The 17,939-nt window shown below is 51.5% G+C and overlaps 1 protein-coding gene across 15 annotated transcripts in view; it reads left to right on the forward strand.

The window, feature by feature from the left end:
• Positions 1-17,939, forward strand: part of ARHGEF28 (Rho guanine nucleotide exchange factor 28) — a 289,077-nt gene that overhangs the window by 162,428 nt on the left and 108,710 nt on the right. Inside the window, exon 1 of one of the 15 annotated variants that reach the window (XM_038530844.1) lies at positions 5,993-6,253. The exons of 12 other annotated variants lie outside the window; for them this stretch is intronic. In XM_038530844.1, coding sequence (XP_038386772.1) covers positions 6,169-6,253 — 85 coding nt within the window. In that variant the 5' untranslated portion in view covers positions 5,993-6,168. Of the gene's footprint in view, positions 1-5,992; positions 6,254-8,603; positions 9,091-17,939 lie in introns of those variants that run through there. 2 more of the 15 variants (XM_038530845.1, XM_038530846.1) reach the window with 2 other exon arrangements.

The following is a 17,939-nucleotide window of genomic DNA, read 5'->3' on the forward strand; positions in this document are numbered from 1 at the left end:
TGTTAGTATGATGTTAGTTTAGCGTGTGCTCACAAGCTCCAGCGGTGCTGCTCCAGCAGCACGTGCTGCGACGATGGCCATGTTTTGTATCTGGACTGTTCAGAATGGTAGCCAGTAGCCACCTGTGGCTACTGTGTGTGTGATGTGTGACTAGCGTGACCGAGGAGGTGACTTTTATTTAATTTATTGCCCTGGAGGTTCCCTTTGTATTGTTGGCCATCAAGGCATCAAAAACCACACTGGCCAGTGGTTCACATACTGAAAATGACCGTTGGTTGCAGAGATGATGCTTTGGGGGTGGTGGTGGGGTCATCGCTGGTACGTTTATCCAAGCCAGTGCCTCCGAACCACCTCAGTGAGTCGTAGGAGGACATTCAGGGTGATGGGACATTCACCCCTGCTCTCTGTGGGTGCTGCAAGCGCCTCCTGGGGGCGAGTATCAGTTGAAGGGCTGGGACTTTGTTCAAAGGGAAGACTATATGTCAGTTGAAGGCCTGGGGTCCAACTCTGGTGCTGAGTGAAGAGTGGAACTTCTCATTTTGGGGTTTCCTTCACATTATAGGCAGGTGGACTGGAGACTGAGAGCAGAGCATTCGGACGAAATGGATTTAGAGAACATAGATGAAGTGGGTCAGTAGAGAAATTTAAGAAGGAAGAAAGTCCATTTGCCCATTTCACTCAAGTGTGCAGGGCAAAATATGATTAAGAATAGAAGCTTGGTAGCGGGGCCCCAGCAGATGCTGTGCCAAGGAGAAGGTGGTGGCATCAAGCCTAAGCAAGGGGACAGCTGTGGGAATGTGGAGGGAGGGCGAGCTCCAGCTGCCTTCTTGGAATCCCACCCACAAAGGAAGGCGTGCAAACCATGACTGCATCAGCAAGGTTGGAGATAGCTTGAATTGCTGCTGCCTTGCTAACTCTACTTCTATTTTTTAATTTTTTCTTAAAGTTTTTGTATGTTTTTTAAAGATTTATTAGACACGCAGAGAGAGAGGTAGAGACTCAGGCAGAGGGAGGAGCAGGCTCCATGCAGGAGCCCGATGCGGGACTCGATCCCAGGACCCCGGGGTCACGCCCTGGGCTGAAGGCGGCACTAAAGCACTGCGCCACCCGGGCTGCCCTAACTCTACTTTTAAAAGGCTGAATTGGACGAAATAAAAGTGTGTGTCTGGTTAGCAATTACGATTTCCAGTTAAACGTTGAGTTTGTCCTGGAGGCCTGTGAAACAAGATGCCAGCGTTTCGGGCAAGTTACAGAAGCTCCTGGAAGGTGACACCCCTGCTTCCTTAGCACGGGACACTCGGGAGCGTGAGTGGAGTTGGGTGCGTTGGACCAGGTTCAGGGACGCTCAGAGCGATGTTGGTTTTCCTACCATGATTTATCCGGTGTGTCCCGCGTTGGACGGAAGACGGCTTGAGCCTGACTCCCGTGGAGCGTACGTGTGTGACTGGGGTGAGTGGAAAAAATGAAGGCTTGGTGAAGTCAGCAGCGTGAGCGTGTTTCAGCGTTCCTGGGGGACTGGGGAGGGAAGGGGGGACGCCCCCCCCACGGGGAGGCAGCGATGGGATGGGAACCGCAGCCTCTGCTAGGGGATCACAGTGCTTTCCAGCTCTGGGCCCAGGCTCGGCTGCAGCACGGCTCCAGGTCTGGCTGGCCACCGCGCCAGCCAAGATCCCGGATCGAATATTGTGCCACAGAAGAGTTCGGGAAAAAATAATCTTAAGTTGTGGCAGCAACACATGCTCACAGTAGAAAAAACTGTGAATGTGTGGTCCCCCTGTGCTTCTCAGAGTGAGTGCATCTTCAGCACATGGATTTGAGCTAAGCATTTAAAAATCCATATTTTCTGTATACCGTCGCCCCCCAGTAAAAGCCAAGCATTTCGCTTGGTGCGTAACAAAAGTCACAGGGTTCTCCAGCAAAGACGTGCTGCTTGTGTTGAACTCCAGGAGATGATACAGTGCTTTCTAGGAATTTCGAGGAAGATCCTGACAGTCTCTGATTTTCGCCTAAGGCTACGCTATTGCCATCGTGCTAGCCGAAGTGAACCAGCAGAGGCTTGTTGTTCTGGCATTAGGGGTCTTACCTCCTCTTGTCTGTTCTTTTCAATGACTTTTTCCAAGAATGGTGTCCAGCAGTGTTCGAAACCGTGGTCTCTGGTTGTCACAATGGAGCGGAGAAGCAAAACAAGTCCTCCTCCTCTTTCAGTCTTGGTGTGATTGTCTTGGAACTTCTGTGCACATTTGCACGTCTCAGGTTTCAGAAAATCAAGTCTTTACTCCTGAGGTAAACATAAGGATACTTCAGTGTCTATAATGTACAAGAGAATACAGTGAAAGGGAAACTTAATATTTAAGCTGAAACTTAATGAAAACTTATATGAAGTTCTCTACTGTTACGACTTCATTTGATCCTTACAACTCTTTATAGTGTGGATGAGACAACTGAGGATCGGAAAGTACAAGTGACTTAGGGTCACTAAGTAAATAAGCGACAGAGCCGCTCTCCAAGCCCGGATGGTATATGGCTCCAAACCCCAGAGTTTTCCTTTTTAGCTTGTGGCTCCTTAAAAATACGAGTATGACATAGCTCTTGTACTCAAGGCATTTTTGGGTCTCACTGGAGAATAAGAAAACTGTACAAATACTGTAATTCAAATCAAAATATAAATACTCTTCTAAGGAAGATGAATTTCACCAAGATTGAAAGGTGGGTGACATGTTGTGATGACATGAGGAGGATCAAGGGAAGCTTCCCTTTCACATGGTTCTTCCCCACAGCTGAAAACTCCAGGCAACAGCGCCTGCCCTGGGTGATTGTAACCATACAGAGGTAATTTTCTAAGGATTTTCTAATTAAAAGAGGCACAGGCAGCCCGGGTGGCTCAGCGGTTTAGCGCTGCCTTCAGTCCAGGGCCTGATCCTGGAGACCCGGGATCGAGTCCCACGTTGGGCTCCCTGCATGGAGCCTGCTTCTCCCTCTGCCTGTGTCTCTGCCTCTCTCTCTCTGTCATGAATAAATAAAATCTTAAAAAAAGTATAAAAGAGGCACAGTAAGACTGATGAAATTATTCACACTCTTGTATTGTAATAGTTGCATGATATCTGATGAGAAAGTGGCCTTGGGATATATCCTTGAATTCTGCTAACTGCAGTTGGAATCAGCCAGGGAAAGCAAAGGAATCAATCCATTGACTATGAATGAAACGTAAATACCATCTTGAATTAATTTAAATGCAATCATATTGGCACAACAGGGGAAAAAAAAGTTAATTACTCTAGAAAACAAGGAGGGTAAGTGACCCACATTTGGGAGAAATTCTTTGTTAAGCAAGAAAATGAGCTGTCCTAAAAATAGAGGTGTGCAAACAGTATTTTCTACTTCACTTTATGTGTTAAATGAATGATATATAGATGGTCAGTGGCAATCCTGTCATTCTTTAAGAATGTTAGTAAATCAAATTAGAAAATCTTATTGAGCTTCTCACATGTACTTTTTTGTTGTCAGAATAATACTCCTGTCGATAATCAGTTTATAGATAATTGGTCAACGGGACCTGTGCTTTGGGGAGGACTAGATGAATATGAATCTCCTTGGCACCCCAAGTACTAGAAATGTGTTTCAGAAGGATTTTTTTTTTCGTGTTTCTCTTGGGATTGTCCTGCCTTTCTTCTGATCTACCAGTCATCACGGTCAAGAGAGGAGCAGCTCTGGTAGTTTGTTGACCTGGGATTTATCCTCATTAAGTGGCTCTAAAACTTAACCATGTGTGAAAAACGAGAAAGATAATGTTATCTCCTGATCCAACACTTCCATTGCAGTGTGATGATTGTCTAAACAGTTGGAGTTTCCCTTTCTTTGGTCTACAGACCTCGCCGAGGCAGCCAGGAGTCCATGGATCTAGGTACACCCGGGGTATTGCCTGGAGCCTTGGACAACAGTGGGCTTTGTCCCCTCACAACTACTGCTCTTTTATCTTTTCAGATAAAGATACTATTGTGATGAATAAAACACAAATATATTTTTAAACCCTTGATACAAAGCTACAGGAACTCCTGTGAGCCGTGTATTTTCTATAGTGTAGAGAATAGAGCCAATGGTAGAGGACATAGCCATTGTGTGGTGGCTGGTGCTGCCGGGTGTAGCCTGCAGAGTTGTCGAATCACTGTGTGCACCTGAGACTGATATCACATTGTGTGTCACCCATACTTTTTTTTTTTTAAATAGGTTTTTTTTTCTTTTTTTAAAGATTTATTTATTTATTTATTCATGAGAGACACACACAGAGAGAGAGAGAGAGAGAGAGAGAGGCAGAGACACAGGCAAAGGGAGAAGCAGGCTCCTGCAGGGAGCCCAACACAGGACTCGATCCCGGGACTCCAGGATCCCGCCCTGGGCTGAAGGCAGGCGCTAAACCCCTGAGCCACCCAGGGATCCCCTGTGTCACCCATACTTGAGTCAAAAAAATTCTTTTAAATACATATTTTTAATCAGTCTATTAAATAACATTTACAGGTGACATGTAAAGAAGCTTTTCCATCCACACTGCCAAGAGTAGTGTAATCATTAATTACATGCCTGCAGTGTCCCTGGTACTTTTCTAAGCTGTAAAACTGAGAATGAATGGAAACACTTCAAGATTTTTTTTTTTTGTAATTTTTATTTATTTATGATAGTCACACACAGAATGAGAGAGAGAGAGGCAGAGACACAGGCAGAGGGAGAAACAGGCTCCATGCACCGGGAGCCCGACGTGGGACTCGATCCCGGGTCTCCAGGATCGCGCCCTGGGCCAAAGGCAGGCGCCAAACCGCTGCGCCACCCAGGGATCCCCACTTCAAGATTTTATTGTATTATTTTATTTTATATTAAAGGTCCACGTGCACTAAAACTGTCTTACTTGATGTAAGGACCGAGAATATTTTTTTAAAAAGATTTTATTTTATTATTTGAGAGAGAGAGAGAGAGAGAGAGGCAGAGACCCAGGCAGATGGAGAAGCAGGCTCCCTGCGGGGAGCCCAACGCGGGACTCGATCCCGGGACCCCGGGGTCAGGGCCCAGGCCGAGGAGGACGCCGCACCGACTGAGCCCCCAGGTGCCCCCGGTAGAGGCAGGTCAGGTGAGGCGCCACCGCCTCAGACCCGCAGGCCTCCCCGTTATTCCCACTCTTGGTTTCCTGGGCGTCGGGGCATCACAGGAGGCGGCTCGTGTCGCTCGGGCCTTCGTGGGGCAGGTGGCTGGTGCTCACGGGGTGGGGCCTGGGCCAGGGCGGCCTCCCGGCGGGGAGCCCACAGTCCGGGGCACTGAGGGGCGGCTCTCCGGGTGCCCAGGGCCCTGTGTCGGTGCCGGTCCCGAGACGGTGGAGCCGACGCCCCGACTGTGCAAAGCGGAGGTGGGTGACTCCTCACGAGGGGAGAGCGAGGGATGCAGAGCGTGGCCTTGCTGAGCCCTGGACCCAGCCTCCCAGGGGCCACCCCACTGCCCGTGGCGCGGGACAGACCGCTCTGGAAGAGTCTGTGCCCCAGGCGGCCTGAGCTCCCCAGCTGCCCCGCACATGGGCCTCCGCCCACCAGCGACACCGGCTCCAGAGCCAAACAGGCGCCTGCAAGGAGGCTTGTCTTGCATGGTGGGCGCTCCCTCGGAGCTCAGGCCCTGTCTTCACTTCCATCTCCGGCCCAGGGAAGAGGGGGGTTAATGATTCATTGGCTCCTGGTGACCTTCTGGATAACTGGGCGGTGGTGCCCCGTCCCCGCCCCCCGAGGTTGGCCTGGTGTTGCAGCTCCTTCCCCAGCTCCGTGCTGGCTGCCTGGAGGAAGCCTGGCCTCCCCGGCCTCCCCGGCCCCTCCAGCCCCTCCTGCGTCTCCGGCCTCCCTGGCCTCCCCGGCCCCTCCAGGCTCCTCGGCTCCTCCGGCCACCCCGGCCTCCCCGGCCCCTCCAACCTCCCCAGCCCCTCTGGCCCCTCCTGCCTCCCTGGCCTCCTCGGCTCCTCTGGCCCCTCCAGGCTCCTCGGCCACCCCGGCCTCCCCAGCCCCCTCAGTCCCTCCGGCCTCCCTGGCCCGCGCCGGAGCCTCCCCGCAGCCCTTGCCCTCACCCCGGGAGACTGGCCCCTGCCGGGGACACCCGGAGCGTCCCGAGTGTCCTGGCGCGTCTGCTGATTTAGGCGCCAGAGACATGGACTCGGACTCGGACTCCCCTTTGAACTACTCGTGGCCGTCCTTCCCCAAGATGAAGACGCGCCGGAGGGCGGCCAAGCCAGGTAGACCCCGCAGCCTCCCCTCTGACCCCCGGGGCCTTGCAATCCCACCCCTTGTCCTCCCTTCTTCCCCGGCTCCCGGATGAGGTGCAGGTCCCTGCATGTTTCTGTGCAGCTCCCCGGCTGGGGCCCCCCAGCTGGGGCCAGGAGGTAAAGCTGCCTGCTCCTCGTCCGGCCCTCGGACTCGGACTCCGCGTGAGTTTCTCGGTAGAAGCCGGGGGCGGGCGGGCGGCTCGGGAGAAGGACGGCCGTGGTGCAGCTCCACTCCAGCGGGCGGCTTGGCGTCACCCCGATGGGGGGTCCCGCTGACCCGAGGAGCTGGGCGCTCACGCCGCCCCCGTCTCTGCTGCGTTTGGGTTCCCACCTGGGTATGAATTTTTTAAGAAAAGATTCTTTACGTAAGAAGGTTTATACTTTATACTATTGATTTTATAGTTACTCCAAGGAAGGGATTTTGAGGAAGTGATTTAGACAAGAAAGCCTGCGCGTATCTCCAGGGGATCTAGTCACACATTAAAAAGTTTATTCGTAATTACCACGTATGCAAAAGGCTTTGCTGCCAGAGGAAAAACGCGTTTACGTGCAGCATGATTAATAATGCAGGGCGCTTATACCAGCTTTTCCTCCTTACAACTCATTCCTGCCACCCAGGCTTTAGAAATGAAAAGACAGGGACCCCTGGGGGGGGTCAGCGGTTGAGCGTCTGCCTTGGGTTCAGGGCGTGACCCCAGGGTCCCGGATCGAGTCCTGTGTCGGGCTCCCTGCATGCAGCCTGCTTCTCCCTCTGCCTGAGTCTCTGCCTCTCTCTCTCTGTCTCTCAGGAATAAATAAATAAAAATCTTAAAAAAAAAAAAAGAGAAAAGACAAATCGGTGCTAGGCTACAGCGGAGGTGTCCTTGCTGCGCCATCCTCAGCTGGCCTTGGCAGGCGGGCTTGTTGCGGTCTGAGGTTTACCGACAAGAAGGCCCGTAACCCACCTGCCCCTTATCGTGTGTGGGGAGTTATGTGGTGGTTTTTTAATTCAATGACAAAAGAACATTTTCATGAGCTTGAAGGCAGAAGGGATGTTTAAGACTGTATGTATGTATGTATGTATGTATGTATGTATTTATTTATTTATTATAAATAAGAGAGAAGCAGAGACCCAGGCAGAGGGAGAAGCAGGCTCCATGCAGGGACCCCTACTTGGGACTCGATCCCGGGGTCACACCCTGAGCCGAAGGCCGACGCTCGACTGCTGAGCCCCCAGGGCCCCAGAAGGGATGGATGTCTGTGAAAGTGGAGCTCTGTATCCGCTGGAACAGAATGACCCACTGAGTCACTGCCGCTGAGCAAAATGGCGGATGGCAGTTATCAACGTACCTGGTTTGCTCCAAGTGTGTGCATGTGCGTGTGCGCGTGTACTTGCTCTTTGGCTAGAATCAAGCCCCCCCGCCCCCGGAATAAGACTGGTTAACCCCCCAGGGCTGGTAGAAAGCCTCAAGCTCAACAGAGTCACCCTGCTGCTCCGCTGCGTCCTTGACACTCTCTTCCTGGGGACTTCAACACGTCGCCCAACATTGCACTTCTCTGTGGTCGTGTTTTAGAGCTTTGCTCCTTCTCTGCGGGAAGGGGCCGTGACAGCTATAGCTTTCCATTAAATGGTTCGGTGGGGAAAGGCTTTACCCAGGAGGGAGGGCATGCACACGCATGGAAACGCAAGCCGGGACACACGCAGAAAGTGGAATCCGAGTGTTAACGGTCGGTACTTCTCGGGAAGGATCATGCGTTGGGGTTCCTTGTGCCATTCTTCTGTCTTTCCTGGAAATTTGAAATTATTTCCAAATAATTTTTTTAAAAAATCCCAAATTCTGAAAGCGGGGAGATGACACCATGTCATCGATTCTTTGGAGTGAATATTTTTCCCGCCCGGGGAGGACTGCTTGAGGGCTGGTTGCCGTTCTCTAAGACCGTCTGTTTTTTTTCCCTAAGACCGTCTTTGCGCTCGTCGTAACTCATTTCAGTTCGGGGAATGATCTTCATGTGTTTTTGCGCGTGGCCCACCGACCGGATGCCCATGTAGTTGGGGGCCTGCGTAGCCTAAACGACCTGGAGAGAGATGTGGGATTAATGATTACAAGACCCGTGGAGGAGCTTGAGAGCCCAGTGGCGTTGGAGGGAGAGAATTAATCACGCTCGCCTTTGAAATCTGAAACTGGAGCACAGCCAGTGTGAGCTGCAGCAGAGAGTCATGACATAGCTATGCTTAAATCAAACTCCCTTCAAGTGAAAGCAGGTACTTGGGATTTGAAAATAATTAACTGCTTGCAGCGAATAAATGACCAGTGGGAATAACGTTGGTTAGCAGCTAGGAGCCGTCTGTGTCCCCTGTCTGCTTTTGTCGTTAGATGATCACGGCCTAGTTTGGTCCGACCACACTATTGGGTAGCCAGAGTCCCAGAACCACAGGCCTTGGGGAGGACCTGGTCCCCCTGCCTCATTTTACAGATGAGTGTGATGGGTCTGGAGAGGGTTATTCATGGGTTCAACAGGCATTTCCAGAAGGGCAGGCATTGTCACCCAGGATGCGGGGAAGCAGGCATGTCCTGCCCCTGCTTGTAGGGCTGTTAGTCCTGAGAATGGATCCCACGTCTCCCAGGGTCCAGCTATGCCACCTCGGTGTCGGGGGAAGAAACCCCAAGAAACCATATTATTTTTAGCCCGGTGGCTTGTTAGTGCCAGGACGGTGGTTTCCGCTCTCTTACAGGATATGATCCCATGATTTCTGTCAGTCTTTAAAACCGTGGTGGCCTGTATTTCTTGCTCATCCTTCTAGTTGCACCGACACATATTCTTACAAGGTAAGTTCTGGTCACTTGGAGGGAACATCAGGAAGGAATTTTCCGCCATATTAGGTGAACTTCACCTATTTTGTTGGAAATATTCATTTATTCGCTGTAATAATGCTTTCTCTGTCCCGATCCCCCTTGTTTAGGATTCAGTCTCTTAACACTCCATCCTGTCCTTATTATCACTGCTCTTTGATGGATACATGTGGCTGGTTTGGTTAGAGACCTGCGGAGCTAGAGTTGGATAAAAGGGAAACCTAGATTAGTAGAAACCTACCAATTCGCACACCAGCTACAAAGTGAATCTAGTGCTTGCTTATCCTCGTGCTGTCAGATGGAAGAAAAGAGGGTTAACTCGGAAGCAGGGCCTTTGGAAGTGACCGTGTCTAGAAGGGAATGTGATCTGTGCGGAGGGTGAAAGCATTTAAAACAAAGCTGCCCCAGAGATCTCCTGGGGCTCTCGAAGCTGCCCCTTGTCGTTCCATGGGCAGCCTCAGGACGGGCTGTCCCGGGAACCCTGTGGTTAATGATTGGGGTGGGCTGTGGGCTGGAACCCATGACCGTTCTGCTTCAGAGACTCCAGGAATGTCTGGACTTTTGTTTTGTTGGTTTCAGTAGGAGATTGAACCAAGAAAATGTTTATAAATCAAAGATTTAAAAAAATGCAGGGATTGGACCTTACCTAAGTTAACCGTGATTAGTCTTTAATCTTTAAAATGCATTCTTTGATATAAATCCTCAGGACCCTCAGGGCCTTTCACCCACTTAGGCGACTTGTGCGCCTGTCGTCTACTCCAGCTCACGTCTGTGCCTCTCTAACCCTCTCCCTCCAGGTGCTGGTGCACAACTAGCCTGTGGTTGACCAAGGAGGTTGGGCCTCACGGAAAGCTTCATGACCTCAGAGGGCGTAGGTAGCTCTACATCTCGTGTAGCCATAGTCACCATACGATTCATGTGCTGCTTTATGAATCGTCAGCCTTGGTAGGCACTTTGCATATAGGAGGTCTGGTTCTCAAAGTAACTCTCTATGATAAGTAACACCTCTGTCCTGTAAGCAAGGCACCTGAAGCTTCGTGAGTTTTTTTTTTTTTTTAATTTTTTTGATTTTTTAATTCATGACAGACACACAGAGAGAGGCAGAGACACAGGCAGAGGGAGCAGCAGGCTCCAGGCGGGGAGCCCGATGGAGGACTCAATCCCAGGACCCCAGGGTCATGCGCTGAGCCCAAAGCAGATGCTCCACCGCTGAGCACCCCCCTGCCCCCGCCCCGGCCACCCCAGGCGTCCCAGCTTAGCTTTAACGCGATTCCTATGGCCGTGCCGGGACACTCAGGGAAGAGTAACCCCGTTGGAACAAGGAAGGAGAATGAATAGATGAGTGACATGCAAGTAAGATGAAAGATCCGTATGATGGAAAGATGTGGTGGCCCCTCCGCATGTCAGCGGTGGATTTGAGGCCCAGCGCGCGGAAACGAGGGGTCCAAGATAAAGGCCGATCCCCGAGGGGCCAGCCCTACACCCAGGACGCGGTTGAGGGGTCCCGCTCTGCCGGTGGCTGTGCCCACCCAGGTCAAGGGCGGGGCTGGGGAGCCTCAGCGCAGCCACCTGCGTGCCTTGTGGCTCCTGGCATGAGAAGAGGTGTAGGCCAAGGCTGCAGGAGGGAGCAGTGGAGCTGTCGCTGTCTGGAGGCCTGCCCGGGAGCGGGAGAGGCGGCAGGACGGCCGACGAGGGGGAGCTCTCCAGGTCGGGAAGCTCCCAGCTGTGTCCCCCAAAGATGGAGCTGGCAGGCTGGAGCTGCGAGGAGTGGTAGCCCTGCCCAGGGGCAGGTGGGAGGGCCCAGGTACCTTCCGGAGGTGGCCGCGGTTCTCAGCGGCCAGTGACTCCTACCTCGGGGCCTTCTCCCTCCCGCGCTTCCCCCTCTGCCTTTCGTGGGGCCCCGTTGGCCGCACACGTCGGCTTCCGCGTGCGTGTGTCCAGTTCCAGGTTCCCCCAAAGGAAGCTGGCCACCGCGGGGGGAATAAGGCACCGCAAGAATCCCTACTGGGGAAGAGCGACGTCACCCCAAGGTGACATGAGCTGCCGAGCGTAGGCTCACCACGAGGACCGTGTTCGCGGGGGGAGCAGGGAAGTTTGATTTCCAGCTCTGCCTGGGGCCTTCCTGGGCCAGCAAAGGGAAGGAGGCGGGTCAGGAGCCCCTCGCCAAGCGACACACTGCCTGCCCCTCGGGCTCCCTTTCGTTCTTTGCATTCGTGGCTGAGTGTTTGAAATGGATTTTTTGGGTGGGGGTGGGGGATGAGGAGCTTGGATTCCTTACAAGTAGAAGGAAGGCGTTATTCCAGTTTGTGACCCGACAGGCAGGGGTTCCGCACCCCCTCTCCGGTTTGGGGCAAGACCTAGTGGTGGTTTGTTGAGATATGTGAAGGCGGAACGTGCTGAGTCCCATAGGAGGGGTCAGGAGAGATGAGCGTGGAAGGCCAAGGTGGAGAGGCCTGTCGGATTCAACGGGGACCTGTATGGCCAGTGGAGGTGGAGGTTAATAAGCAGATGGTCCCCCAAGCGAACGAGTAGAGCGGGACGTACATAGCGTGTGTCAGGGTGTCGGGAGGAGCCCAGGCTCCTGCACCATTGACTCCCGGTGTTGGGGGAATGGAGGGACGTGCCCGGTGCTCGGGTGCCAATGACCACCGCCTGTCCACTGCCCGACTCTATTTCGAGGGTCCCGGCCGCTGCTCCGGCCAAGGTCCCATGGTGCTGCTTCCCTGCGGGGCGACCGTGCCTTCCCAGGTACTGGCGGCAGGGCATCCTGCTCACAGTAGTCCTCCTGGGCCCATCAAGGCCTGCCCGGGGCCCATCAGACTGGAGTTTTGAGGGATGCACCTCCCCCGGGAGCAGCAGCACCTGGAGGTGGGGGGAAGCCATTCGCCGGGCGCAGGCGGCCATGCCCAGGGAGAGACACCTGCGTGACACGGTCCTGCTAGGTTCCAGACCCTCATTCTGTCCCCTGAGGTCCCGGTGCTGACTCCGACTTGTCTCTGACTTGTCCCGTGAGATGCAGCTTGGAGGGTTTGTTTTCTGCAAGACTACCCTGAATGCCCCGAGTTCATCATTCTTTTTCTCAAAATATTTTTAAACGTTTTTTTGTTTCACTATGATACGTGTCTCCTAAGCCCCCATCCCCTCCCCTAACTGCCCTATGGAAACCCTCAGTTTGTTCTCTATAGTCAAGAGTCTTGATTTATCACTGTCTTTTTTTTTTCTGTTCCTCTGCTCATCTGTTTTGTTTCTTAAATTCCACATATGGATGAGATCATACAGTATTTGTCTTGCTCTGGCTGATTTTGCTGGGGATTGTACCCTCTCCATCCATGTTGTTGCACGTGACAACATTTCATTTATTTTACGGCTGAGTGACATTCCGTTGTTTGTATCTACTGCATCTTCTTTATCTGTTCATCAATCATCGGATACTCAGGCAGCTCCCACAGTTTGGCTCGTGAGAATCCTGCTGCAGTAAACAGGTGTGCACCTGACTTCATCCTTCTGGCTTGTGCACGTCTTTATAAGAGCCGCCTCACTAGTGCATCACAGCTAATAGTGAATGTCTCGCCCCAAGACCCTGAACTCTCTGAACACAGAGCCGAGATGCCCTGTTTTCACACCTCTACTGCCTGTATCACAGGAAGCAGGCAGCAAATATTGTGAGCGTATCTTGCTACAAATTTACTCACACACTGCACTCAGATGCTTCTCATTTTGTCTTTCTCTGTTTTGTCCGTAAGCGAAGTGATCTTTCTTACCAAGTCCTATACTCCAGGCAGTGGGAACAGGAAAGGGTATATTTTAGTCTAATGCGTTAAACTTGATCTGATGCAATAATAAAAGCCATTCTTCTTGGTAACTGTTCAGCCTCTTTAAGTAGAATATCCAGTTGCTCCAGTGCCTTCATGGTCTTCCTCTTTCTTGCCAAGCTGGTACTAAATGTGATTTTCTGGTGAGGGTAGGGGGCAATTGGTGGTGGATAGATGGAGGCCTAATCCTTGAATGCCCCATGCATCCTCCTGGGGTCTGCTGCAGATCTGCTGCCCCGGGCTCTGTCCTGAGGCATGAATGCTTTATTATGGGCTTTTATGATGTCTTGACCAACATCTGGCAATTGGATCCTCTCCCTGGTGCTCATCTGAATTTCTCCTGGTGAATTCTCACTCAGTGACTTGGCTTCACCCTTGTTATACTGTAGAAGACTTGCCACCTATGTCCCAGACTGCTGGCTCAGATGCTTTGCTAAAAAGCTAGGCTATAGGGTCCTTCCCTTGGTGCCAGGGTGGCTTCCATGGCAGGCCACAAGTACTCTCTTCAGCCATTATTATGCCTCTCACAGGCCTGTGGGATCTTAGGGATCTGTTCTCACCACGTAGGCAACTGGGAGGAGCCCCGGAAAGCTGGTCTTTGCTGGCCCTGCTGCCTGAACTTACTCTCCTACTGAGTGTTCCTGGCAGTGGCTTTCTTTGTGAGGCTGTGGGGCGGCCTGCAGAGTGGTCTCCTCCAGAGCCCCACATGGAATCACACCTGCCTTCACCCACCTACCTTCAAGGGTCGCTCTGGCCTATCAGACTGTCCCCCACAGGCAAGGAAACCACATGTCTCATCTCTTTGATCTCTGCTGTCCCTGCCAATGAAAACCCTGGTTATGAACTCTAACAAATGTCATATCCAGCTGTACTTCGTCCTTACCTACCCAGTTGCTCAGGATAATGGAAGAGGATTCAGGGGAGTTTCCCCAACGAGGAGAAACCCAGAACAGTTTGGAGGAATGCCAGGCAGTACTTGGCTTTCATCATTCGTTCATCATTCATTCCACATGTCCTTGTTGAAGACACAAAGAATAAGTGAGAGTTATTTGAAAGTTGGGAAGAGAGTAGATCTTAAGAGTTCTCATCACAAGAAAAAATTTAGGATGAGGGCTGTTAACTAGACTTACCGTGATCATTCTGCAATATGTATAAATCTCAAATCATTGTTGCTCACCTGAAACTAATGTCAGTTATCCCTCAAAAAAAAAAGGGGGGGGAAATGTTCAATATAGTTCCTTGTCGATAGTAGAACTTGGTTACTTTTTAAGATGTTGCAGGGAGGGAGGGGAGCAAAACCACATAGGTCTAGAGATGGGTGCTGGAGAATTGGAGCTCCTTGTGACTTTTGAACTGGACACAGTCATTTTCATGTGTTGGTGTTTTCCTATAAGATTGTGTAGGATATGAATTATTCGTAGAGTTCCTTACGATGATGATCTCCAGGAGCATCTTCCGCACCAGTTACTTTATGTATTTTGTCTAAGTCACTAGAAATGGTCTTGTCAAAGCCCCGCCAGGTTGTCGGAGGTCTTTCACTTCTATCCTGGTGTTTGTCGAATGTGTCAGTTTTTTCCCCCTTGGTTGGCTCGTTGTCCCCATCTGTAGACTACCTTGATACAGGCCTCAGAGAGTTGCATCGAGAAGGAAAGGAATTGCTGGGGTGCCTGGCTGGCTCCGTCAGGGGAACACGTGACTCTTGATCTCATGGTTGTGAGTTTGGGCCCCACATGGGGCCTAGAGATTACTTTAAAGTCATCATAATAAAAACCCAAAAAGGAAAGAAGTTGCTGATTAAATCTAGTCCCTACAGGTCCACGTACAACACACGACTGACCATCTCCCTGATAGCTTGGGGGAAGCAAAGGAGGGGAAAAGGTAAGCATTTGAGAGTCCTTTTGGACACGTGGACGTGTGTTGTCTTGAAGACTGCTTCGTGCCACTGTGATTAGGAGTGAGAACTTGGGAAGATGGGGGAGAAAATTGTTGCTGTTCTCCAAGGACAATGTTTTCTTGCTCTCTTCCCCCTCCTCCCACCCCCCTGCGCCTCCGGTGTATTATGAGGGAAAAGGCTTGTTTTCTTCTTGGATAATTTTGATAATTAGGTCTTTCAAAACAGCAGAATAGGGCTTCTTTTAGGATCTGATTTTAGAGTACCAAGTTGTAACTTGGTACTCTAAAATTTCAAAGGGGTTTGGAGCTGCTGTTCCGAGGGGGAGGGCTGAAAAAACAGCTTTCACCTCAGCACCCCTGGACTGCCTTCACTCTGTCCTCAGCTGTTGAGGCCGCATCTCACCCAGGGGCTCACTTTTCTTGCACAGGATCCCAGGAGGGTGAGGCACATTCTGAGGGTGAATTAGGCATTCACATCAACGTGAGAACCACCCTATTTTGGGAGACAGAGATTCCCTGGATTCCCTCAGGCACGTCTCGGTGTGCTCCCATAAATCTTCAGGGCAACTTAGTTTACATCTAAGGACCCACAGGAAATTCCTGGGCTGGGGATGATTTTGGAATTTGGATGGATCCTCTCTGTAACCTCCAGTCCAACTGAGAAGAGCGAGGCCAAGACTAATATCAGGAAAATCCTAAGAGAGACTTAGAGGAAGGATAAGCAAGGAGATGAATAACACTTAACCCCTGAAAACGTTCCTTTTCACTCGTGAGGGTGAGTTTGATTGTTTTTTATTGTTTTTGTTTTTGTTTTTTTGTTTTTTTCCATTCTCCTGGAGCACAACAAGACCCTTGGCAGAAAGGACTCTCCATAAATTTCAGAATTTGGCACCAGCCCCCTTTGAGTTTGGGGATTTGCGGCCGGTGCCTGCAGTGAGAGGGGCCGGCGGTGTGGCTCGGCTGAGCCCTGGCCCCGTCACCGTCCCGTGCGGTGTGCCGCCGCGCTCCTGTCTACAGCGCACGTGATGACGCCTCGTGGGGCTAGGGCGAGTGGCTGCGATGGGCACGGTGCACTGTGCTCCTGCGTAAAACATGCCCAGCCCCTGGGTTACACAGGGGCCATCGGACTCGGTGGACTTACGGCGATCCGGTACTTTGCCTGAGATGCCGCAGCTGCTCCTTCACAGGCGAAGCACATCTTGAAGACACGACTCGTTTCCTCTTTTGTTCTCCGTGTAAAAGATGCTTGTTGTTAGATGTCTAGAAAGTACAGGAGTTGACATGAGAAACCACGTCTGCCCCATCACCCGGCAGGTAGTGGCTAGCCTCTCAGTTTCTCTCTCCGGTCTTTCTCCGTTATCGTATGCGTTGTGTGGCTTAACAGAACAGAGTCACGTCTTTGCTGTTGTGTGAGTGTTTTCTCAGCAAGACCCACACTGTCCTCCTTCAGCCACAAATCCCCGGAGGCAGAGGGCCCGGGAAGTGAGCAAACACACGGAGGCCCAGGTCACGCTGTAGCGTGAGTGGAGCTTCCTAACGGGACAAATACCAGACGTTGCTCAAATGCCATTTCTTTGGTTCAAATGGGATGGTCAGCCCAATTATTAAAGTGCTTTGGGCTGGCTAGCAAAGCACCTGCGTAGAGCTGCCATTGACTAAGGGACCCTGGGGAGGCTACTTAAAGCACCACCGCTTCCTACTCTACGAAATGGAAATACTAAGTAGGACTGCTTCAAAAGGTGGTTCTGAGGACCCGGTGAGCTCCTGAAATCGTGTCGCGCCCGGTTCAGAGTAAGCTCTATATCCCTCTTGGCCCTCAGAGCCGTGTTACCTTGTATAATTGACCTGATACGGAACAGGGGTCAGATGCGGATATTTGGAGGACCTAATAATTTTTTTCTCTCCATTTTTATTTATTTCTTATTTTTCTGATTTTCCCAGACCCTTAACCTTGCAAATGTGCTTGGTCCTCCCATTATTCCTTTAGTAAAAGAGCCATCTCTTGGGGTTTTTTGTTTTCTTTTTTTAAGTGAGGAGATTAAAGAGGCATTCTTGGGCTCCTCCTGTCAGGGGGCATGTCGGGTAGTACTGCACGGGGGTGGGGGGGGGGGGGGGGGGGGGCGACCAGCATCTGCGCCCTTCTGCACAGTGGGGGAGTCTGTTGTTAGCTCAGACCCCAACCGGGAAGTTAGTTGCCCTACCAGGAGGAACGAAATAGAGATTCTGTCTCCGGAGCCTGGTAGATGACACAGGACCACACCCAGAGGCAACAGGTAGGAAGGGCTCAGAAGGTGGGCAGCCTGCTGGCTGTTAGAGACCTGTCGGGGGACCTCCTAGGGAAGGGGTCTGCAATGACTGTGCCTAGGGATTTAAGAGCCACACGTGGAAGCTGAGGGGCCTGGGTAGGGCCCAGCAAAGTAGCACGGTGGCAGGTAGTCAGTAATCACACAGTAAATGCTGGAAAAGTGAGTGAATGGATGAATGAGTGAGCGAAAGAATGGATGAGAGAACTCAGAAAGCGATATCTCTTTCACAACCAGGAGTAGAGCAAGGATAGCTGGACAACCCACAAGAAAACTTACAGAATCTGAGAAACTTTGTGGGGCCAGAAGGAAATAGTCTCTGCTTTCCTGGTACAAGGTCTCTGTAATGAGAAGGTCTTCACTCCTTCAGATGGTGTTTACTGAGAATCTGCGAAGTGCCCGACGTGGGTCTAGGCCCAGGGGATAGAGTGGACAGAGTCCTCAGAGGCACTGTTCTGATGGAGCTTACGTGTCAGCAGAAGGTAACACAATAAACACATAAGGTGTTAGGTGGTGATCTGTAGCATAAGGGAACATAAAGCAGGATCTGGAGGTGAAGGGCTGTTTTATATACCTAATGACACGGGAGAGGCTCTTGGATGACATTTGAGTAGAGAGTTGAAGACAAGGAGGGAGCAAACCATCAGCACATGGGGGAGGAGCCGGGGGAGAACAGTCCTGGTAGAGAACAACTAGTGCAAATGGCCCGAGGCATAAAACAGCAAGACCAGTGTAGCTGGAGTAGAGTTGTTGGCAGGCTTCAGAGAGGTTGGGTGAGGGTGCATGCGGGGCAGGTTATGTAAGTAGTACATTGTGA

Source organism: Canis lupus, chromosome 2 (assembly GCF_011100685.1).
Source record: "Canis lupus familiaris isolate Mischka breed German Shepherd chromosome 2, alternate assembly UU_Cfam_GSD_1.0, whole genome shotgun sequence".
Classification (NCBI taxonomy): domain Eukaryota; kingdom Metazoa; phylum Chordata; class Mammalia; order Carnivora; family Canidae; genus Canis; species Canis lupus.